The 19,349-nt window shown below is 52.7% G+C and overlaps 7 protein-coding genes across 7 annotated transcripts; 4 read left to right on the top strand and 3 right to left on the bottom strand.

Annotated features, from left to right (window-relative positions):
* Positions 1–556: 556 nt before the first annotated feature.
* On the bottom strand, positions 557–2,038 carry N7459_000949 (O-methyltransferase; the record flags this gene model as incomplete). The annotated part of the gene is made up of 4 exons (XM_056940134.1): positions 557–722; positions 772–1,133; positions 1,191–1,706; positions 1,805–2,038. The coding sequence occupies 4 exons, from the start codon at positions 2,036–2,038 to the stop codon at positions 557–559; spliced, it is 1,278 nt and encodes a 425-aa protein (XP_056804414.1).
* Positions 2,039–2,442: 404 nt separating this feature from the next.
* On the top strand, positions 2,443–4,236 carry N7459_000948 (MFS transporter; the record flags this gene model as incomplete). Its single annotated transcript, XM_056940133.1, has 3 exons — positions 2,443–3,343; positions 3,397–3,835; positions 3,909–4,236. 3 exons carry the CDS (start codon positions 2,443–2,445, stop codon positions 4,234–4,236), a joined length of 1,668 nt encoding a protein of 555 aa, XP_056804413.1.
* Positions 4,237–5,020: 784 nt separating this feature from the next.
* On the top strand, positions 5,021–5,785 carry N7459_000947 (uncharacterized protein; the record flags this gene model as incomplete). Its single annotated transcript, XM_056940132.1, has 3 exons — positions 5,021–5,116; positions 5,197–5,682; positions 5,738–5,785. The coding sequence occupies 3 exons, from the start codon at positions 5,021–5,023 to the stop codon at positions 5,783–5,785; spliced, it is 630 nt and encodes a 209-aa protein (XP_056804412.1).
* Positions 5,786–7,188: 1,403 nt separating this feature from the next.
* On the top strand, positions 7,189–13,610 carry N7459_000946 (Beta-ketoacyl synthase; the record flags this gene model as incomplete). The annotated part of the gene is made up of 6 exons (XM_056940131.1): positions 7,189–7,469; positions 7,533–7,818; positions 7,877–8,494; positions 8,545–9,492; positions 9,557–9,766; positions 9,819–13,610. 6 exons carry the CDS (start codon positions 7,189–7,191, stop codon positions 13,608–13,610), a joined length of 6,135 nt encoding a protein of 2,044 aa, XP_056804411.1.
* A 569-nt stretch (positions 13,611–14,179) lies between these two features.
* N7459_000945 (Aromatic-ring hydroxylase-like protein) lies at positions 14,180–15,868 on the bottom strand (the record flags this gene model as incomplete). The annotated part of the gene is made up of 8 exons (XM_056940130.1): positions 14,180–14,252; positions 14,316–14,355; positions 14,410–14,641; positions 14,705–14,804; positions 14,861–14,924; positions 14,973–15,034; positions 15,086–15,723; positions 15,782–15,868. 8 exons carry the CDS (start codon positions 15,866–15,868, stop codon positions 14,180–14,182), a joined length of 1,296 nt encoding a protein of 431 aa, XP_056804410.1.
* A 1,116-nt stretch (positions 15,869–16,984) lies between these two features.
* Positions 16,985–17,365, top strand: N7459_000944 (uncharacterized protein; the record flags this gene model as incomplete). Its single annotated transcript, XM_056940129.1, has 1 exon — positions 16,985–17,365. One exon carries the CDS (start codon positions 16,985–16,987, stop codon positions 17,363–17,365), a length of 381 nt encoding a protein of 126 aa, XP_056804409.1.
* Positions 17,366–17,714: 349 nt separating this feature from the next.
* N7459_000943 (putative toxin biosynthesis protein) lies at positions 17,715–19,139 on the bottom strand (the record flags this gene model as incomplete). The annotated part of the gene is made up of 4 exons (XM_056940128.1): positions 17,715–18,546; positions 18,606–18,714; positions 18,762–18,900; positions 18,948–19,139. 4 exons carry the CDS (start codon positions 19,137–19,139, stop codon positions 17,715–17,717), a joined length of 1,272 nt encoding a protein of 423 aa, XP_056804408.1.
* Positions 19,140–19,349: the final 210 nt, after the last annotated feature.

Below are 19,349 nucleotides of genomic sequence, written 5' to 3'. Positions count from 1 at the left end.
AGCAAAACCACTTTTTGGATGATTTGATCATGAACGCGATGGAGTTTCCGGAGTTAATCTTTTCTGATGATTTGATCGTGTCGATCTACATGCTGAGTGTGCTGGTCGGGGTTTTCTGATGATTTGATCATGCAATTCCATTGCCATCCCTGGCGGAGTTAAGTATTTTCGATGATTTGATCATTTTGGATTATTTGATCAACCTCGATGATTTGATCATAGATGCCTCCAGCCCACGTCCCATATTTTGGGATGATTTGATCACACAGGCCACGCACCGGTGTCTTTGGGCGACGCGAGTGGATCGCCGCGTTGGTCTTATCGCTGCCCCAGGCGGGCGTGGAGTGATCTACACGCCACCGTATCTATCCTGTCTAGTCCTATCTTGCCTCGAGGCCGCTTCCTTGCGCGGGCTGAAACAGGCGGATTCCTGCCAGTGGCATATCGTGGAAGACGGTTCCCATCGAGCTAACGCAAGCTATGCTATCTATAGTCTGGAGAGGAAAACCACGTACGGAGTGAAGCAAGTGAATAGATTGCGTCGAATCGAACTATACTATGGCTGATAGACAAACTCCATGAGCGACTGGAACTCGCCCTGGCGTCCCCCGGTCACACCCTTCAGCGCGAATTTCGGCGAGACCTGCGTGAACAGCCGGGCGAAATCGGCGGCCGAGCGCTCGCGGCCAGCATGCACGCCCAACATGAACATGTCTTCCAATCTGGACCGAGTTAGTGCGCCTGCAGGAGGAGGAATGGGGCCACACTTACAGGATCAACCGCTCGTCGAGACAGCCCGTCCGACGGGCCGGTGGATCAGGAACCAGACCCTCGCTAACCAGGACACGAGCGCCGGGCTTCAACGCGGGAAGGAGGTTATTGAGGATCTTCACCGTGTCCTCGTCGGACCAGTCATGGAAGATGTGGCGGAAGATGTAGACGTCGCCCTCGACCGACTGGGGGGTGAAGAAATCGTGGATGACGAACGTGGTGCGGCGAAAGACGTCGGCGTCTGCGCTGAGAAGCTCGCGGCCCTTGACGAGCGCATCGGGATTGACATCCTCGATGACGAATTTGGCATTGGGGCAGACGCGAGCCAAGGCTGCACAGGTATGGCCCGACGAGCCCCCGACCTAGCGCAGTCAGAATACGAGACGGATTATTCAACAGACGTGCAGGGCGTCACCTACATCCACCACGGTGCCTCCACCAATGGCCGGCCAATCCCAGCATGATGTTAGATGGTCCACCGACCAGCGCGACGTGTGGACCCGCCCGAGTAGATAGTTGTGGTATCGTCGACCCACCTCCGGATTCTTGGAAAAGTACTCGAAGACGTGTGCGTAGTCTGGGAAGGCGACGTTGAAGGCCGTGGCCGGCGCGTTTGCCGGATCTTCCTGCTGTCGCTGGAGAGTCTCGCCCTGGCGCGAGATCACCCGAACCATGTCGTCGCTCGACAGCGAGACAATGTCGCGGAGGTGCTCGTTGCGGCCGAGTAAGGCTGAGGAGGCCGTGTGGGCAAAGACTGCCGGTTCGGGCTCGTAGAAGATGCCATTGCCAATGGCATAGCGGACCACTCGTGCGAGCACATCGGCATCCAATCCAGTTGCAGCGGCCAGATCGACCGCGGAGATTTGGCCGCTGGGAGGCACTTGGCCGGCGATGTTGAACCGGACTATCGTTGACAAATTGGCTGCATCAGCGGCCTGTCCGAATTAGCGGTCATCCCGGTGGCTTCGAGGGTGGAAATGAGAGGGAATTTATGAATTGTAATCAGAAAAAAAAGAACCACGCCATCACCTACCGACCAGGCCAGTGTCAGCACTTGGTCTTCGGGACCCTGTGCCAGCCGCACCGCGTCCAGACCGGCGCGAATCAATGCATTGCGTGCATCGCGCAGCTCATAGTCGATTCCGGCAAAGTCGTCAATGCCGGCCTCGCTGAGCTGGGGTTGCGCGAGGCCCTTGGAATCCAAAATCCGCGTAATCTCCGCCGCCTTGTCGGCGATTGTGGCAGCAAGTGTCTGGAGCGTCGCCATAGTCTCCAAGTTCTCAGTCTGGAATGTGACGAGAACTGGACGAGCCGCGCCGTCTTTATTTGCAGATCATCTCCACCATCGTCGCGGTGCTGATTCGCCGTAGGGGGGGAAGCTGCCGCGAAGCCACCGAGTAGCTCGCCGACGAAGCCAGCTGCGAACAAAGAAAGGCGAAAAGAAAAAAAGAACCAAAAAAAACCCCCCGAGCGCGGAGTTAAGGCGTAACTCCTGCGTCGTTCGTTCAGGTCGTTCTGCTAGGCGCCGCCCCGCACAGCTTAATTACCTCTCGATCCGTGAAGCTATACATACCTGGTAGATCGAGATCCATTCCTCCTTTTGCTCCCCCACGCTTCGCCATAGAAAAGCAAGAGCCTCCAGTCCTGCGCTCTCGCTGAGCCGTGTTCGCCATGGCTCCCAAACCGTCGCTTTTCCGCCTCGTCCTCTCCCAATCGCTCGTCACTGAAGATGTCCTCCAACATTCATACCCAGGCAAAGGCACGGCCGAGGAACCCTATGTGGTCGACTTCATCCCCGACGATGCGCGCAATCCAATGCTCCTGAGCCAGCCGGTCAAATGGTTCATCACCCTCATCATGGCCTTCGGTACACTCTCCGTGTCGATGGCCTCGGCAGGAATTTCCGGCGCCGTGATCCAGATCGAAGAGGGTCTGAACGTGTCGACGGAGGTTGCAACATTGACGGTCACTCTGTTCGTGCTGGGATTCGCGATTGGCCCGATGACGTGGGCGCCCATGTCGGAACTCTGGGGTCGACAATGGCTCTACCTGTTCACCCTGGGTCTCTGCACGCTGTTTGGCGGCTGCTCGATTGCCTCTGAGAACATCCAGACCCTTCTCGTGCTGCGCTTTTTCTCCGGTACCTTCGGTGCCTCGTCCATCGTGAATGCGGCGGGTGTGATCGCGGATATCTTCCCTCCACGCGAACGTGGCTTGGCCATCACCGTGTACTGCTCAGCGCCGTTCTTGGGTCCGACCCTCGGTCCCATCTGTGGTGGTTTCCTCGGCCAGTACGCTGGATGGCGCTGGGTGGACGCCCTGAGCGTGATCTTCAGCGGTGTGATGTGGATTATGGGGGTTATCTTCGTGCCGGAGACGTATACTCCCTACCTACTGGTTCGTCGCGCGGCGAAGCTGAGCAAGTTGACGGGTAATGTTTACAAGAGCAAGCTCGAGGTGGACAAGGGCCACAAGACAGTGGGCGAGGTCTTCAAGGTCGCAATTGTTCGTCCCTGGGTGCTCCTCATCTTCGAGCCCATTGTGCTCATGCTGGCGATCTACGCCGCTGTCGGTATGTCTTTGCACTTCTCTCGGTATTCGTGACGGCCTGCTAATCAAATCTAGTCTATGGGATCCTTTACATGCAGTTCGCGGCCTTCCCTATCATCTTCGAGGAGCAGCGCCACTGGTCGCAGGGTATCTCCGGTCTCTCGTTCCTGGGCGTCGGCGTCGGTCAAATCCTTGCCGTCTTCATTTACTTGGTCTTCGACCGCATGTACAAGAAGAAGGCTGCTGCTGCTGGCGGCCGTCTGCCTCCGGAAGCCCGTCTTGAGCCAGCTCTTCTGGGCTGCATTCTGCTGCCGATTGGTCTCTTCTGGTTTGCGTGGACGTGTTTCCTGTCCATCCACTGGATTGTCCCGATCATCGGCACCGTATTCTTTGGCCTCGGCCAAGTGCTGCTCTTCATTAGCCTGATGAACTACACCATCGACGCCTACACCGTGTTCGCTGCGTCGTCACTCGCCGCGAATGCGATTTTCCGCGCGCTCTTTGGATTTGCCTTGTATGTGGACTACCCATGCCCAGCAACTTTACCCTAAATGTCAGACTTGCTAACGTGACCGATTCCTGAATAGCCCGATGTTCACCACCCAGATGTTCCACAACCTCGGATACAACTGGGGCGCGTCGATCCCAGCATTCCTCTCCCTCGTCTGCGCACCCTTCCCTCTCCTCTTCAAGATCTATGGCGCCCGCATCCGCGCCGCGTGCAAGTACGCTACGGAGGCCGATAAGATCATGGCTGCGATTATGGGCCAGATGGCTGCGGCGGCGAAGAAGGAAGATCCCGAGAAGAACGAGCCCCTTGCTACGGAGACACCCAAGGATGTCGAGGAGAGGGCACACGACAGCGAGGATACGGCGCATGAGAGCTCCCCAAGCGTGGAGTCGCAGAAGGTGTAATATAATAGTCCGACGATATTTGCAGCTTTATTATGCTATCTGAGCCAGGATCATTGGCCCTGTTATGGCCAAGAATGCCTGCGCCTTGATGCTGATTCAAGATTTGGTAGTTGGAACGGCACTGGAGACTGAATAGGGATTTTTAATAGACAAAAGAATTCATACTGCTTTTGCACGCAACGATCATTTTGAAGACCAACCGGAAACATCGCAAAGAGTAGAATGGCTTCAGGTTCCGCTTCCTCTAGCAAACCATTAGAGCCGCCCACCCCAATACATATTTCGTGTATAGAGGCCTGCTTGAAGTTCTAATCTCATTATATGCTAGCCTTAGAATAGATCATTTGTATCAGGTAATGTTATATTAGGTTGTAAGATTATGGTATCTCAAATACAGGCGAGAGGCCCAGGTCATCCAAGGTCAGGTTGATGCGCAAAGATCGACAATCCAGGTGGTTCATCAACCTTGTAAACGGATACGGCAAATGGTTGGAACCACGCGCCACCGAGCGGTACAAAGCTGACTTTCGGCAGATTTGTCAAGTAATTTTGGAAACCCACCTCGATCCTGAACTTATATTCGAAGAACAAGACTGGATTCTTCATTCAGCAGGGGATCAAACCAGGAACTGCTCGCTGTTTCCTATGTGACATACAGGAACGGCTGAAGTGGCAAGTCGCGCGAGCTATCTGCAGGGATCGAAGAAATCGTTTTATGTAATCTAGGGAGCCTCGTAGTTCAGCTCGACAACACTCCCAAGTCCAGATAGCTCGCGCAACCGCCATGGGTCCGCAGGGCAATTGCTCGCTTGAGTTGGATCTCCGTGATATTGTCATCAAACGGGAGATTAGTCGCCCGGAAGCTTCGACGGTACTCGAGGTACGAATATGTGGGAAGACACGCGTCATGAAGCTGGTTAGTCAACATTTTGCCATTCCAGTACGACACTGACATATCAGTTCCACGATAATGGTGATCCAGGGTATAGCAGAAGAGGCCGAGACCTCGATCGTTTCCGCTGCGAGATGAATGCATATCGTAACCTTCTTGAATTCGGCGTGTGCGAGCGCGGCTTTGTTCCGTTCTTTCACGGCTGCATCGATCGACTCGATCCGTCCCACTTTCACCCGCAGCTGAATCATTTCGAGAAGGATAAGTTTCTACCGAGAGCGATTGTACTCGAGTACTTCCCGGAAGCCGAACGGCTAAATTGCGTGAATTATTCCGACGGCCTCTTTCACTATGCCGTTGACGGGATCAGAGAGATCCACAGCGCCCTCATTCACCACCACGACATCTATCCGAAGAATATGCTCGTTGTGTCTGGCAGTAGAATTGTATGGATTGATTTTGATGTTGCGACAACCTTTCAAGATATGGGCGTTCCTGAGAAAGCATACTGCGAATACGAAGTCGAGCTCGTTAAGAGTTTTGGAAAGCTTTTGGTTTGTGTACCTTCATCGCATTCAAACATCAGATACTAAATGTCGCAATGTGCAGATGAATGATCAGAAACAGGGCCTACCCCCCAACACGAAGTATTATTGAGCCAGAACCCTTGAAAAGTCAATTTAGCTCGGCAGCAATATCAATTTTACAGACTTTCATGGCTATCTCTCGACAGGTGTCGAAAATGGCCCCTAGCATTCTCTTTCCTTGCACCAACTTCGTGGAGACATCGCTGAAGAAAGGCATGAATTCCTCGGAGGCTCTTTTGGCCTCTGGCCAGTAATAGTGGTCGACCGAATGATACAGACTACATTCGTTGCCTTGGGAATTCGTGATGTCAGTCTTGCTGCATATCATAAGGATGATCATGTCATACTGCTATGGATCGAGGTTCCTGGCCGTCTGTGACGGGTCGGTTGATAAAGTTCATATATTGAAGGCTCTTGACCTAGGCGACGTCATGGTTGTCATAATAATACTAAAACCATACAGCTCCCTCGTGTACAAGTCGTCTAGAATAGCTGGTCTGGGATACATAACTTAAAATACATCCCTTTCCATATATAGACTTAGCCTATGTCGGCACACAGGGTTTGAAAACTCGCGGTATGTACAATATGGAATCCAGTTTTCTTTGTCTGGGATTTTGGGCGTCGCTATATACCTTTGTTCAACACAACTTCCATTTTCAAAAATACGCCCATGATCTCTATCCACCCTCCATGTGCATCCAAAGGATCAAGCTGCATTTCCCAAAACGGAAAAGGAGGAATGGGGCGGAGGATGCCTAGTCGATCATTTACCTCAGAATACGAGAGAAGAGCAAGCCGTCCTCACAGCCTCGAAGGACGATATGCCTGACTGCAGCACTTGTCAACACTCAACGAATTTGGATCCGGTTTACTCGTGTTATTCGCGGAGGCCTACCACCACGCGACCCGCATATCAACTCACCGAGGCCAATCGGTGGAGGTCCTTACTATATTATGTCGCCTATCTTCACGGACCTGCCATTATTTCTGCTACTATTCTAAAACATGGTCTCCGTCCCCCTGCGGCTGCGCGAAAGGTGGAAATTCGCCGAATCGGCCGGTCGGTGACCATGTCGGCCAATTTTGTGTAACCCTCCGTGTTAAGCTTGATCTTGCCATGTGGCGCCCATGTGTGCAGCAGAACTGCTGATCCCGGCTGACAGTTGGCTGCTTGGTATCACGTAACCCTAAGACCAGCGCGCGGGCGCAGCGCAGATGGGGCGGTTCTTGAACACGCAGGCAGTGGAATTTGACCGTGCTATAGTATAAGATTCTTTTGCTCATATTGAATCTGGCTTTGCTTTCTCACCATCTCCAGAGGAAGATCGGCACTATCGCCATATATCCGATCGCTACTATCGCCGCCGTCTCCCCATCTACATTCGATCTTGTCACCCCTAGCTATCTATCTTTTCCGCTATCCACAATAGACCCGCTCTTCTATCCTACCTACGACTCTCATTACCTATCATGAATTTCCTATTTTTTGGCGACCAAACGGTCGAGAAGCTGCCCGCCATTCAGCAGCTCGTGGGCCATTCCACCTCTTCCCGACTAGTGCGACAGTTCCTCCGTGAGGCATGCGATGCCGTGCAACTTGAAATCCGTCATCTACACTTGGAAGAACGTAGCAAGATCCCAAACTTTGACAGTTTGCTTCGCTTGGCCGAAGAAAATGGGCGCTCGGAGGAGCCCGACGAGATTATTGCGACAGTACTGATGAACGTTGCCCGATTGGGAGAGCTGATCTTGTAAGTCAACAACTGCCACTATCTAGTGATGATTATGGAACGTCACTCATCGATTTATTCTAGATATGCAGAAGAGGATCCGACAATACTTGCGTCCCATGGCACCTCTAACTACCTCCTTGGCTTTTGCACTGGCGAAGTGCCTGCTGCCGTTGCCGCCATTGCCCGCGATACGAGTGAATTACTAGAACTGGCGGTCGAGGCGACACATATAATCTTTCGCATGGCTCGCGAATTGCACCGCCGGTCTGTGATGGTGGATCGGACAAATGGCTTCTGGGCGCGGACGGTGCTGGGACTCGCTCCAGAGCGCGTCCAGCCGATTTTAGATGAGTATCATCAGAGCCAGGTATGCTTTTCCTTCCACGAAACTGTGACTTGCGCAGGGACGAAACTAACTCCCCCAGTCCGTCCCCCAACTCAGACACGCATGCATCGGTTTTATATCTGAGGGCTGGCTCACGATTTTCGGCCCACCAACCACCCTGCAGAGTCTCTTTGAATGGTCAACAGAGCTCCAAGAGGCCCCTCAGATCAAGACCGATGCCCGCGGAGCGGTTCACATGGGGACCCTGCCAGAGGTGGATCTGACTCGCATCCTGGGCAACTCGCACTGGCTGGACCGTGAGGTTGTGCCAGGTACTACGATCGTTTCACCTTACAACTGCCAGCCCCGAGCTCCACGTACGCTCCGTGGCCTGCTCGAAGAAATAATCATCGACGTCGGCCAAAAGCCTCTGCAGCTGGCCAAGGCCATCTACGCAACTCTCGAGCTCACACATGCCCACACTCTCCGTGTCATTATGCCGGGCTACACTAGCCATGACCTCTATCTTAAGAAGGCTCTGCAAAACTCCAAGATCGAGTACTCGGTCCTCACACATCGTGAACCAGAAACCACGTCATCACGCCGCCAGGGATCCAATCTCATTGCCATCGTGGGTATGTCTGGTCGGTTCCCGGGCACTGGTGACGTGAATGCTTTCTGGGAAGGCCTACTGGAGGGAAAGCGATATGTGCAAGAAGTCAGTATTTTCCCCCAACCTCATTCTAAGCAGACACTGACAGGTTGTAGATTCCAAACACAAGATACGATTTGGAGAAATGGTACGACGCCACAGGCAAGCAGAAGAACTCTACCATGGCTCGCACCGGCACGTTCCTCGACAAGCCTGGTATGTTCGATCACCGAATGTTCAACATGTCACCCCGGGAAGCAATGCAGACGGACGTGCAGCACAGGCTGTTGATGACAACCAGCCACGAGGCGCTGGAAATGGCGGGTTACTCCCCAGACGGCACACTGGCGACGAACCGCGATCGAATCGCGTCGTACTTTGGCCAGACGTCAGATGACTGGCGCGAGTTGGTGCACCATCAGGGATTGGACATCTACTATGCGACAGGAAACTGCCGCGCCTTTGGCCCTGGCCGGCTGAACCATCATTACAAGTGGGGTGGTCCATCATACAGTATCGATGCTGCGTGCGCATCGAGCGTTGCGACCGTGAGCTTGGCTTGCTCAGGGCTCATTGGCCGTGAATGCGATATGGCTCTGGCAGGTGGTGGCTCCTTGCTTCTCTCTCCGGCGCCCACGTCGGGTCTCAGCCGAGGCGGCTTTCTCTCAACCCACGGAGGTTGTCAGACCTTCCAGGATGATGCAGACGGATACGTCCGCGGAGAAGGAATTGGCGTTGTTGTTCTTAAGCGTCTGGAAGATGCGCTAGATGACCAAGACAACATCCTCGCTGTGATCCGTGGCTCTGGGAGGAACTACAGCAGTGATGCAACTTCCATCACGCATCCATCCGCTCAAGCACAGCAGCAGCTGTATCGCAGTGTCTTGGAGGACAGCGGCACTGACCCTAATAGCATCTCGTACGTTGAGATGCATGGAACTGGCACGCAGGCTGGTGACTCGATGGAAATGACATCTGTGTTGTCGACATTTGCAACCAAGCGAAACGCCGATAATCCCCTGACAGTTGGAGCCGTCAAAGCCAGCATCGGCCATGGCGAAGCTGTAAGTTGATTGCTCGAACAATCTCTGGAAATCGTCGGGCGTTTATTAACTCTGGTACCTGTAGGCTGCCGGCGTTTGTGCACTCATCAAGACGTTGATGATGCTTCAGACACGAAAGATCCCTCCTCAGCCTGTTCTCCCCGGTCCTATCAACCACCGTTTCCCTGATCTAGCGGCTCGCAATGTCCATATCGCAGGCCCTAACATGAGACTGCGGCCCAGCCCGTTGGCCAACGGAACTATTCGTCTGTTCCTCAACAGCTTTGATGCTTCCGTGAGTAAAAGACCAACGCTTATATGCAATTCTCGCTGACTAGCGGTGACAGGGAGGAAACTCGTGTTTGTTGCTTGAGGAGGCGCCACCAAAGCCCGAAAAGAGCTTCGATCCTCGCTCTCATCACGTCGTTACATTCACCGCTCGATCGCAAAAATCTCTTGTTGACACCAAAGAGAAATACCTGCGCTATTTGCGTCAGAACCCGGCGAGCAAATTGGCCGACTTGGCCTACTCCACCACCGCCCGCCGCATCCATGGCGTCCTGCGGTCTGCCATTGTGGCCTCGTCTATTGAAGATGTGATCCAAATTCTGGAAGTTGATGTCACCCGAGCCGAAGCACTGCGTGCACCTTCGCCGAGCTCGGTTGTCTTTGCCTTCACTGGCCAGGGCGCTCAGTATAATGGCATGGGAGCAGAGCTGTGGAAGACATCAGCGACATTCCGCAACATACTCACTGACTATCAAACTATTGCCTCTGCACAGGGCCTGCCCAAATTTACAGATCTTATCTCGGATGAAACGCTCGAAGAGGCAGATCCAGATACAGTACGATCACAGCTAGCCATTCTGGCTCTTGAGCTTGGCCTGGCTCATCTCTGGCGCTCCTGGGGGGTCCAGCCTGCGATGGTGCTTGGACACAGCCTGGGCGAATATGCTGCATTGTGTGTGGCAGGTGTGCTTACGATCAGCGATGCACTCTATCTTGTTGGCGCTCGAGCCCGGATTGTCTCCGAGAGTGCAACAGCGCACGAATTTGGCATGTTGGCGGTTAACCTGAACGTTGACAATACCCGGGATATGATTTCATCTCCTGAATACACTTCTTGTGCGATCGCATGTGTTAACGCGCCCAAGATGACTGTTGTCAGCGGCCCCCGGGGTACGCTTGAACGGCTTCGCGATCAGCTCAAAGCCGGCAGCATCCGGAGTACTCTGTTGTCGGTGCCGTATGGCTTTCATTCGCACCAAATGGATCCCATTCTGGGCCAGATCGAGGATGCCGGTCAGGGCGTCCATTTCGCCGCCCCCCAGATCCCCATCGTTTCCACCCTGCTGGGTACAGTGGTTGCGCAAGAAGGCATCTTCTCACCTACATACCTGGCTCATCAAGCGCGCGAGCCGGTGAACTTTGTGGGTGCACTCCAGGCTTTGCAGAGCTCCGAGCTTGCGAACCCGGTCTTTGTAGAGATTGGCCCTGATCCTATCTGCCTTGGTCTCATCAAGGCTACACTGGGCACCCAGGAAACTTTCGGTCGGTGCATGGCCTCGTTGCACCATGACAAGGGCCCGTGGGAATCAATCTCATCCAGCTTGAAGGACCTTTACATGGCCGGGGTGGCCATCGACTGGCCTGCCTATCATCAAGACTTCAAGTCCACTGTTTCCCTCCTGGATCTCCCTTCATATGCTTTTGATGAGAAGGAGTTCTGGGCACCGTTCCCTGATCCTGAGGAACTGACTGCTGAGAGATCTCCAATTCCAGCTCAACCACAACCTATTAAACCATCTGTGCAGGGATTTCCCACCACGACTCTGCAGCGTATTCAAGACGAGAAGCTTGAGCCAAGTCAAATATCGGTCACTTTTGAATCGGATCTGTCCGATCCAAATCTGCGCACTGCAATTCAAGGCCACGCGGTTGCCGGTGTTGAGATCTGCTCTAGCAGTCTTCTCTTGGACATGGCACTCTCGGCTGTAAAGTACGCTCATTTGAGAAACTCGCCAAATGCGAAGATGCCGACTTCGCTCACGGTTGAGAACTGCCATTTCCACCGTGCCTTGACGCTCTCCGAGAGCCAGCAAACGCTAGAAGTGAGTGTTCACTACGTTCCTGCTGAGAAGATCGGAAATGTCCAGTACCACTGCCGCACTCCTTCCGAGCGATATGAACTTGGGACATGTCGAGTCTTGCTGGAGGCAAGGGATTCGGCCAACAACACATTCCTTGTGCGGTCTCGCATGGCTACGCTCAAACAATCTGCCGCCCATCAACTCGGTAAATTGGCAGTCTACCGCCTCTTCGACAATGTGGTGCGTTACTCAGCGCCTTTCCATGGCCTTGAAAAGGTCTATTTGGACGGTGACATGCAAGATGCGCTCGCGCAAGTGAACATGGCTCAGGCATCTACAGCAGGCGGCCACTACCTATTCAACCCATTCTTGATTGATTCGATTGTGCACCTGGCGGGATTTTTAGTCAACAGTGGACTGAGATATCCTGCAGAGGTGGCTTGTCTTTCTACCGGGTTTGAGGCCTGGCATCTATTCAAGCCATTGGACCCCACCGCCATTTATACCAGCTACACCTATATGGAAGACTCGCCGTCCAACAAGAGCCTAGTCACTGGTGATGTTTACATCTATGATGGAGCTGAACTGGTGTCAGTGATTACTGGAATGCAGTTCCAAAAGATGAAGAAGACCGCTCTGTCCCTTCTTCTCAGCCCGAGTGCCTTGAAGAATGTACAAACAGCCCCTCCTACCAAGCTTCCCTTCGACACGCCCGCCACAATACCTTTCTCTCATACCCATTCTCATGCCCCTGCCACTACGAGGACGACTACTATGGCGGTGAACACTCCAGCCACCACGGTGTCCCCAGTATTATCGATTGCGGATGATGAGGAGTTCGCAAAGCCAGACATTGCCAACACACTCATGTCAATTGTGGCGCGCGAAGTCGGTTGCAGCATGAGTGACATGGCCGGCGACGTTAGCTTCCGCGACCTAGGCCTGGACTCGTTGATGGCCATCACCATCATCTCTGCCGTGCATCAGGAGACTGGGGTCGAGCTGCCTGGCTCGTTCTTCCTTGACCACTCCACAACTGCTGAAGCTATCGCAGCTTTAGCGCCGAAGGGCGCTCCAGCTGCGGAGCCCAGAGCTAAGGAGATTGTCGACGATGGCAAGTCTGACAGTTCGGAGGAATTCTTGATTGTTCAAAATACTCCACCGGAGAGCCCAGAGATGACAAGCACCGTGATTCCCGAGCCTGAAGTCATCGCTCCAGCACCAGCGCCCCCATCTACAACCGTGTCTTTGCCTGCGCCCGAGCCAACCCCATACAAGCCCGCAAAGACGGTTCTCATCTCAGGGTCAAAGACCTCCAAAGAGCTGCCCATGTTCCTTTTCGCTGACGAGACCGGTTCCGTCTCAAAGTACATCCAGCTTCCCCCTCTCCCTGGCCGACGTGCAACCTTCGGCGTGGAGTCGCCTTACGCCCGCGAGCCCAGCTTGATGAGCTCTTGCAAGGTGGAGGAGATTGCCGCTGCTTCTTTGGAAGCCATTCGCACAGTCCAAGCTTCTGGTCCCTATTTGCTTGGCGGCTATGCCTTTGGTGGATTAGTTGCCTACGAGGTTGCTCGCCAGCTCCTCGACGCCGGCGAGAAAGTCTCTGGGCTCTTGATCATCGATACTCCAGCCCCAACCGCACCCATTCCGACTGCACTCTCAACATCTACAATTATATTGGACACACTCAAGGACACAGGTCTGATGGGCCCGGCAACTCCTGCTTCCCGTCCTGGCAAGGCTCTGCAAGACGCGCACTTCACAGCTACAGTCAGCATGCTGCTGCGCTACACACCAAAGCCCCTTGAAGGACAGCTTCCGGATTACACAACTATCCTTGTCTCACAGAATGGGCTAGGGTCATCGGTCCAGTCGGATAATCAGCTTGTTTCTTGGATGAACAGTAACAGAGCGGTATCTCCGACTCTTGGGTGGGATAAATTGGTCAGCCCTGCAAAGAGTCAGGAATTGAAGACGGACTATCTGGGTATCTTCAATCATCCTCAGGTCGGTGCTCCCATCCCTTCGCCTCCTTATGGTAAATACTAACGGCAAAAAGATTCGCGAGCTTGGGAAAGTCTTTAAAGAATGCGTTAAGTCATTTACTTCTTGATCTTCTCCCCGGCGGATGAAATCACCAATGAAGCGCCCAATGGCGAGGTACATAAAGATCCTTTGGAAATGATAGATGTATACAGGTGTCACTCACGCGGCATGACGTTGGATGGTTTAATTGATCTTGTGCATTAGATTCCTTTCGGCTATGCTGTGATATTTTCTTTGGAGTTTTGGGGATATATGATTTCTTCTCTGTATTGATTTTTCATTGAACATTATTGATTTATTGGTCTTATCAACCCTGTAGGAAACCAAATTGCCATGAATGGAAGTGTCGCATGTGATTATCCTGGTGCTGTTATAAGCAGTCACATTTGAATCAGTGATCGATCAAATAGCCGTCAGGTCGATTCGAAGTCATTTTATTGTCTTTCCTAAGCCCGGAGATCCTTATTTATTTTCAACTGTTTCAAGATACTTGCTATATTTATCTTAGAGTTGGAAAACTGAGGAATGCATTTGACTAGTGTATCTGGTATATATCTGGTTGGACACTGAGTTCATACCGCAACCGCAGCACCTTTACTTTCAACATTTCCAAGTGCCTCCCGACAGTGGGCCAATGCGTCAAATCTAGAACAGTCAGCTCTTTCGTTGCCCACAGTAAAGCTTTACCAATTGGAGATTACGACATACCGAGCATCATGGGCAATGCGCCCAGGGAACGAGCTAGGAACTGCATTGATGCACCATTAGCGCTTCGCTCCTTTACAATGCGGAGTTCACTTACCTGGTACACCAGGCTCCATGTAAAGCTGCAGTTGGTCTTGGATCAAATGTTCATTGTTGGCACGAACACTAGAGAGAATCTGCACTCTAGATGCGCGCCGAATACGAATATCATTGAAAAGTTTCAGGCGTGCGGGGACACCTGCAGCATCGCTGACGTCGGCGAAAATACTTCCAAGCACGCCTCCATCCTCTATGGCTTGGTTTGACCCTTGCCCACCAAACGGAAGCATCTATATTCGAGAAATGTTAGATGGATCAGTAGACCTAGAAGGGCTTAAAAGGGCATAGTGTACCGGATGGGCAGCGTCGCCAATCAACACAGCCTTGCCAGACGTCCATGTCTCGAGGGGATTCATTGTAAACAGTGGCCAGCACTTAGTTTCCTTTGCTAGCCTATTGAGTCCTTTTATTAGCGTTGCTAAATCACACAATAAGCAAGCAGAACCTACTTTAGGGTCTCAACGACCTTTGGGTCAAAGTGACCAAACTCGCGTAGCAGTAGAGCATTGAAATCTGCACGTCGTCAACAACAGCTCGACTCTGTGGACTCTTTTAACCAACCTGGATCCGCCTCGGATTCCTCTTGGGTAGGGTGAATCCCCACAAAGTTCTGCACAGTACCACTATTCCCTTGTGAGTGAGCTAGCAAGCTTCCATAGTATGTGCGAACTCACTCTCTGCACGGATACCACATCAGATGCCTTTCCTTCTCTTTCAGCTGCGTATCAGCGAACAATGTTGCACCTGGAGTCTTCCACTCCAGGATTTCACGCCCTGCAGGACTCGCCTCGAGCACTTCGGTAGGGATCAAAAAGCGAAATGCACTCTGTCCAGTGGGAGCTTGCTTCGCCTGCACAGGATCATTCACGACCGACTTTCGAACAACAGAATGCAATCCATCTGCTCCAATGACCAGATCCGCGTACTGGACAGTTCCATCCACAAATTCGATTTTGCCTTCGGCCGCATCCACCTGCTTCACTGGAGACGAAAGGTGAAGCACAATGCCTTCGCCATCAGCTGTGCTCTCGGCACCCTGGGTTTCGCGGGCCGCGGCCAGTCGCATCAGCTCTGCGTGCAGATCCACGCGATGGACAGCAAAGAACGGGGCTCCAAAGATAGCAGCCGCCTTTGACACATCCTGGCAGGCAATTCGCGTGAGACTGACTCCATCTACATTGTCCCAGTTGAGCATCTGCACTGCGCGGGCACGCTGGAAGTCGAAGCCAAGGTGCTGCAAGACCCGCACGCCGTTTGGCGTGAGGTTGAGAGCTGCGCCTACCTCTCCAGCGAAGGCGGAGCTTTCATAGATCTAGTTTGGGGTTGATTAACTAATTGGCATCGCTGTGGCGAGTGGAGGATTGTCGCACCTGGACTGAATGGCCGCTCTCGTGCAAGGAGACGGCTGCTGTGAGTCCAGCAATGCCGGCGCCCACTATTGCGATCTTGAGAGGCATTTTAGGTATGGATCAGGGGGAGTCTAGTGTTGACGGCTAGTATCTTGGAATTGAAGGTGTTAGGACTCTGGATTATGGGATCTGTTGGCGTCGAATATAGCCCGAAGAGCGCGCAGTCTACAATTTTGATCGTATGAATGATTACGCCGATCGAATAATGTTTTTCGAGAAGTCTGAGAGCGAATTGGAGATTATTTCTTCGGATGGCCCCAGGCTGACCCGGCGACCAATCGGTGGCATTTTCGGCGAGTACTTTGAAACCGCGCCCAAAGACACGATGATACATCCAGTGGCTCTGGGTGTTGGATTGCAGCTTGGCTGAAAGAAAATTAAAGAGAAAAGAAACTAGCCTACCTGTTGATGTGGAGTGCTGCAAGTGGGCCTTTAACCGACAACCCATTCGGTAAGCTCCAGTCTCCAAGGATGTCAGTTTTCACCCAGGATTGTTCTAACTATATTGACAAATGATAAATAAATTGAGTCAACTGAGGGCTGAACATCAAAGAGGACATGTGCACTATTTCTCGTTCATCGTGAATGCTCATTGATATTCCGCGATTGGGTATATATCTAGTCCGCATTTTTTAGTTTCGGGCACTTGTAGAGTAAATCCAATCAGAACAAGGTAGATATTCTGGATCACAATCGTATGAAAAAAATAAAAGAGTAGTCCCCATATGGCACTGGCAACGATGTGACTACACTGAGGTATTGGTCTCCGTCGATTTAGAGCTCGTTACGACAGATCAATTAGCTACAGGTCTGTCTATGACACCTGCCACCTGAGATAGATGGCTCAATCAAGGCGAGTACTCCTTTCGCCTTGCATCCCTGGAGACGTTCCCAACATGTTCAGTATCGACAAAGCGAAATCGATCAGACAGCTCACTGGCTTATCACCGTAGCAGAGAGGGCTGCTTCTTTGTAAACGACAAAGAACCATGAGAAAAGTCTCAGAAGTAGCCTGGTATGATGACAGACTTACCGTCAATGAAACTTGTAGTGCAGAATCAACATAAAAGGCCAGGTCCCTCATCTCCCGGAGTGACTCTACTCAACGGTGTGCCTTCTCTGAACCTCACACTGCTTTCCTAACAGTAACACAGCAGCAGCAAAATGCCAAAATACGGTAGGCCCAATGAACCACTTCCAGTTAACTTTGAGCGCTCATGTTCTATAGACTGGGAGAGCGCTGAAAAGTACTGGTACACGTCCAAGTCCTTCAACTTTCTCATCGGCCCCGGGTTCTCCAAGGGTGGCTTGAAATCAAGCCGCTGGCCATTGCCTCCCAAGGCCCTGGAGAAGCTCCAGTCTCTCTTTGATCACGCCAAGTCTGAAGTGGAGGCGTTCCATCGTGCGATCGAGGATGGGGAGCTGGAAGGTGAAGAGCGAGAGGAAAAGCGGGAGGAGGTTTTTGGTCTTTGTGCAGAGGCGATGAATGAAGTCGAGCGTTGGACCGGTGAGTCTCAGTCATTTTCTAGCATTCAATTCATTTGATCAACTAATCTCGATCTGCGCAGATCACCGTTTCACTCCTGACAAGATCTAAGCTCTATAAGAGGAGACCACAGAAGCAGATTTGTCAAGTGGAAATTGTTCCTGTTATTATGAAGAAATGGGCGTTGATGTACATGTCTGATATCTTGATAGCGTACCAGGTAGAGGATGATAGTGTCAACGTACATATCAGTTTCCTTCCAGTGCCGTATGTATATCCCTTCCAAATGCGAATTATTGAAGAGGCGTTATGGTAGATGAACAAAACGAAGGATATATAGTCTAGGATCTGGTATGTACAGTGCCCTTGGTCGGGAATGTCCAACTGGATCTCGAGGTAACCAGGCCTCTACAGCTTCCCATTCGGCCTTTTGTTCCAAGTTGTCATGCGTATTGTCTTGAGACTCTCCTCGGAGACCCTCAACATATCCCGGTCAGATCTCTTACTCTGATAATCAGCGAGGATCTTTTCATCCGACAACCAGCTTTGGAACCACCGCCCAACCCAATCAGCCGCCACCTCAGCACTCCTATCGATCTCTTCAAAGACTAATGTATGCGAAGCCCCTTCAATCACCGCTTTCTCCACCATGCCCTTGGCGACCCCGCCATTTCCACCAGCACCTGTGCCCGTCGCATGCATCTTAGAATCTTGCGACGCGGCGAATGAGAAGTAGCTCTCACCCCCAAAAACCCACAAGACGCTGGGCCGAAGGAAAGGTAGATCCCGCATCGCCGCGGCGCACTCTGGTCGCGCAAAACCGTACGGACGCTCGTTCTGGACGTCCCAGTCCGCCAGCAAGAGCCGATCCAACCCGGCAGACTCTGGCTCTAGGTTGGGGATGGCAAAGGTCCACATTTCTTGGTGCTTGGTGGTGGTCAGTGTGACCGCCGATGTCGGTAATTGGGGATCTTGGTGCTGATTGTAGAGTCGCGTTGGAACGGGCCGCAGGCCGAATTCCAGGTAGCGATCTACGACCCGGGGGTCCCATTTGCGGAGGCTCTTGCGGAGGCCGATCTCTGCCTTTTCTCGCGACTCCCAGAGGTCTCGTCTGTGTGCGACGAGGGCTGCGGGATTGCGCTGTTCGGATTGGCTCCTGGAAGCACCAACGTCTAGAATAATCGGTTCGTAGAGGATCAGTGTTGATAGGAGGCGCGGGTGAATCGCCGAGAGATGCACGCTGGGATGAGGTGTCAGTACGATCATTGCTCTTGCATGGTGGTCAAAGTTGAGACGAACAGCTGGGCACAGCCCATACTATGGGCAACGCCGATGATGGGCCGGGGCATGTCGTCACGGAAGTGGTTGACCATATGTAGGAGGTCGCGAGAGTGATCATACCAGTGGGCTGCCTGTGGTTAGCCTGCAGTTGAAGGAACAAGTGGCCGCGCATACTGGTATCGCCCTGGATATCTTCATTCAAGACCCCGCTGGCCCCTTGGTTGGAGACATCGGCCATCCAGATGCCGCGCAGTGGCACTGATTGCTTCTTCAAGTGAGCATAGAGGTGCCCCCAGAGTGGCTCATACAGTTCCTAGTCGGGTCAGCCATTTGGATGCCGGACAGTAGCAACGTGCGCACCTGAGGGAAGCCATTCCCGTGTAGACCGAGGACGGTGACGGCATTGTCGGGGACGGGATTGGGCTGGTCGAGTGGGATGTACTGCTTGATCGCGAGCTGCAGGGCAGTCTCCTGGCGGCCGTTGACGCTGTGCGGGTGCTCCCGGATGTGCTGGCCAGGAATGATATGCTCGACGATCTGGAAGGAGCTCATCGTGACATTTGACAACGACTTTCCATCTGTGAAGACGGCAAGATTTGGCCCCCACCGAAGGCAGCGACCATTTTCACTCGGCGCTTGTGTTGGCTGCGGCTGTCTGTTGATTGGCTGTAGTCTGCATTGTCAGGAAGAACTAGGAAACGCTATACCGATATATATCCCTGTAAGCTTCAGATATCGCGCGATCAGTCTGAAAGCTAGATG

This window comes from Penicillium hispanicum, assembly GCF_028827665.1.
Source record: "Penicillium hispanicum strain IBT 35686 chromosome Unknown utg000001l_segment0_segment0, whole genome shotgun sequence".
Taxonomy (NCBI): Eukaryota; Fungi; Ascomycota; class Eurotiomycetes; order Eurotiales; family Aspergillaceae; genus Penicillium; species Penicillium hispanicum.
This window is presented reverse-complemented; position numbering and strand designations above follow the sequence as displayed.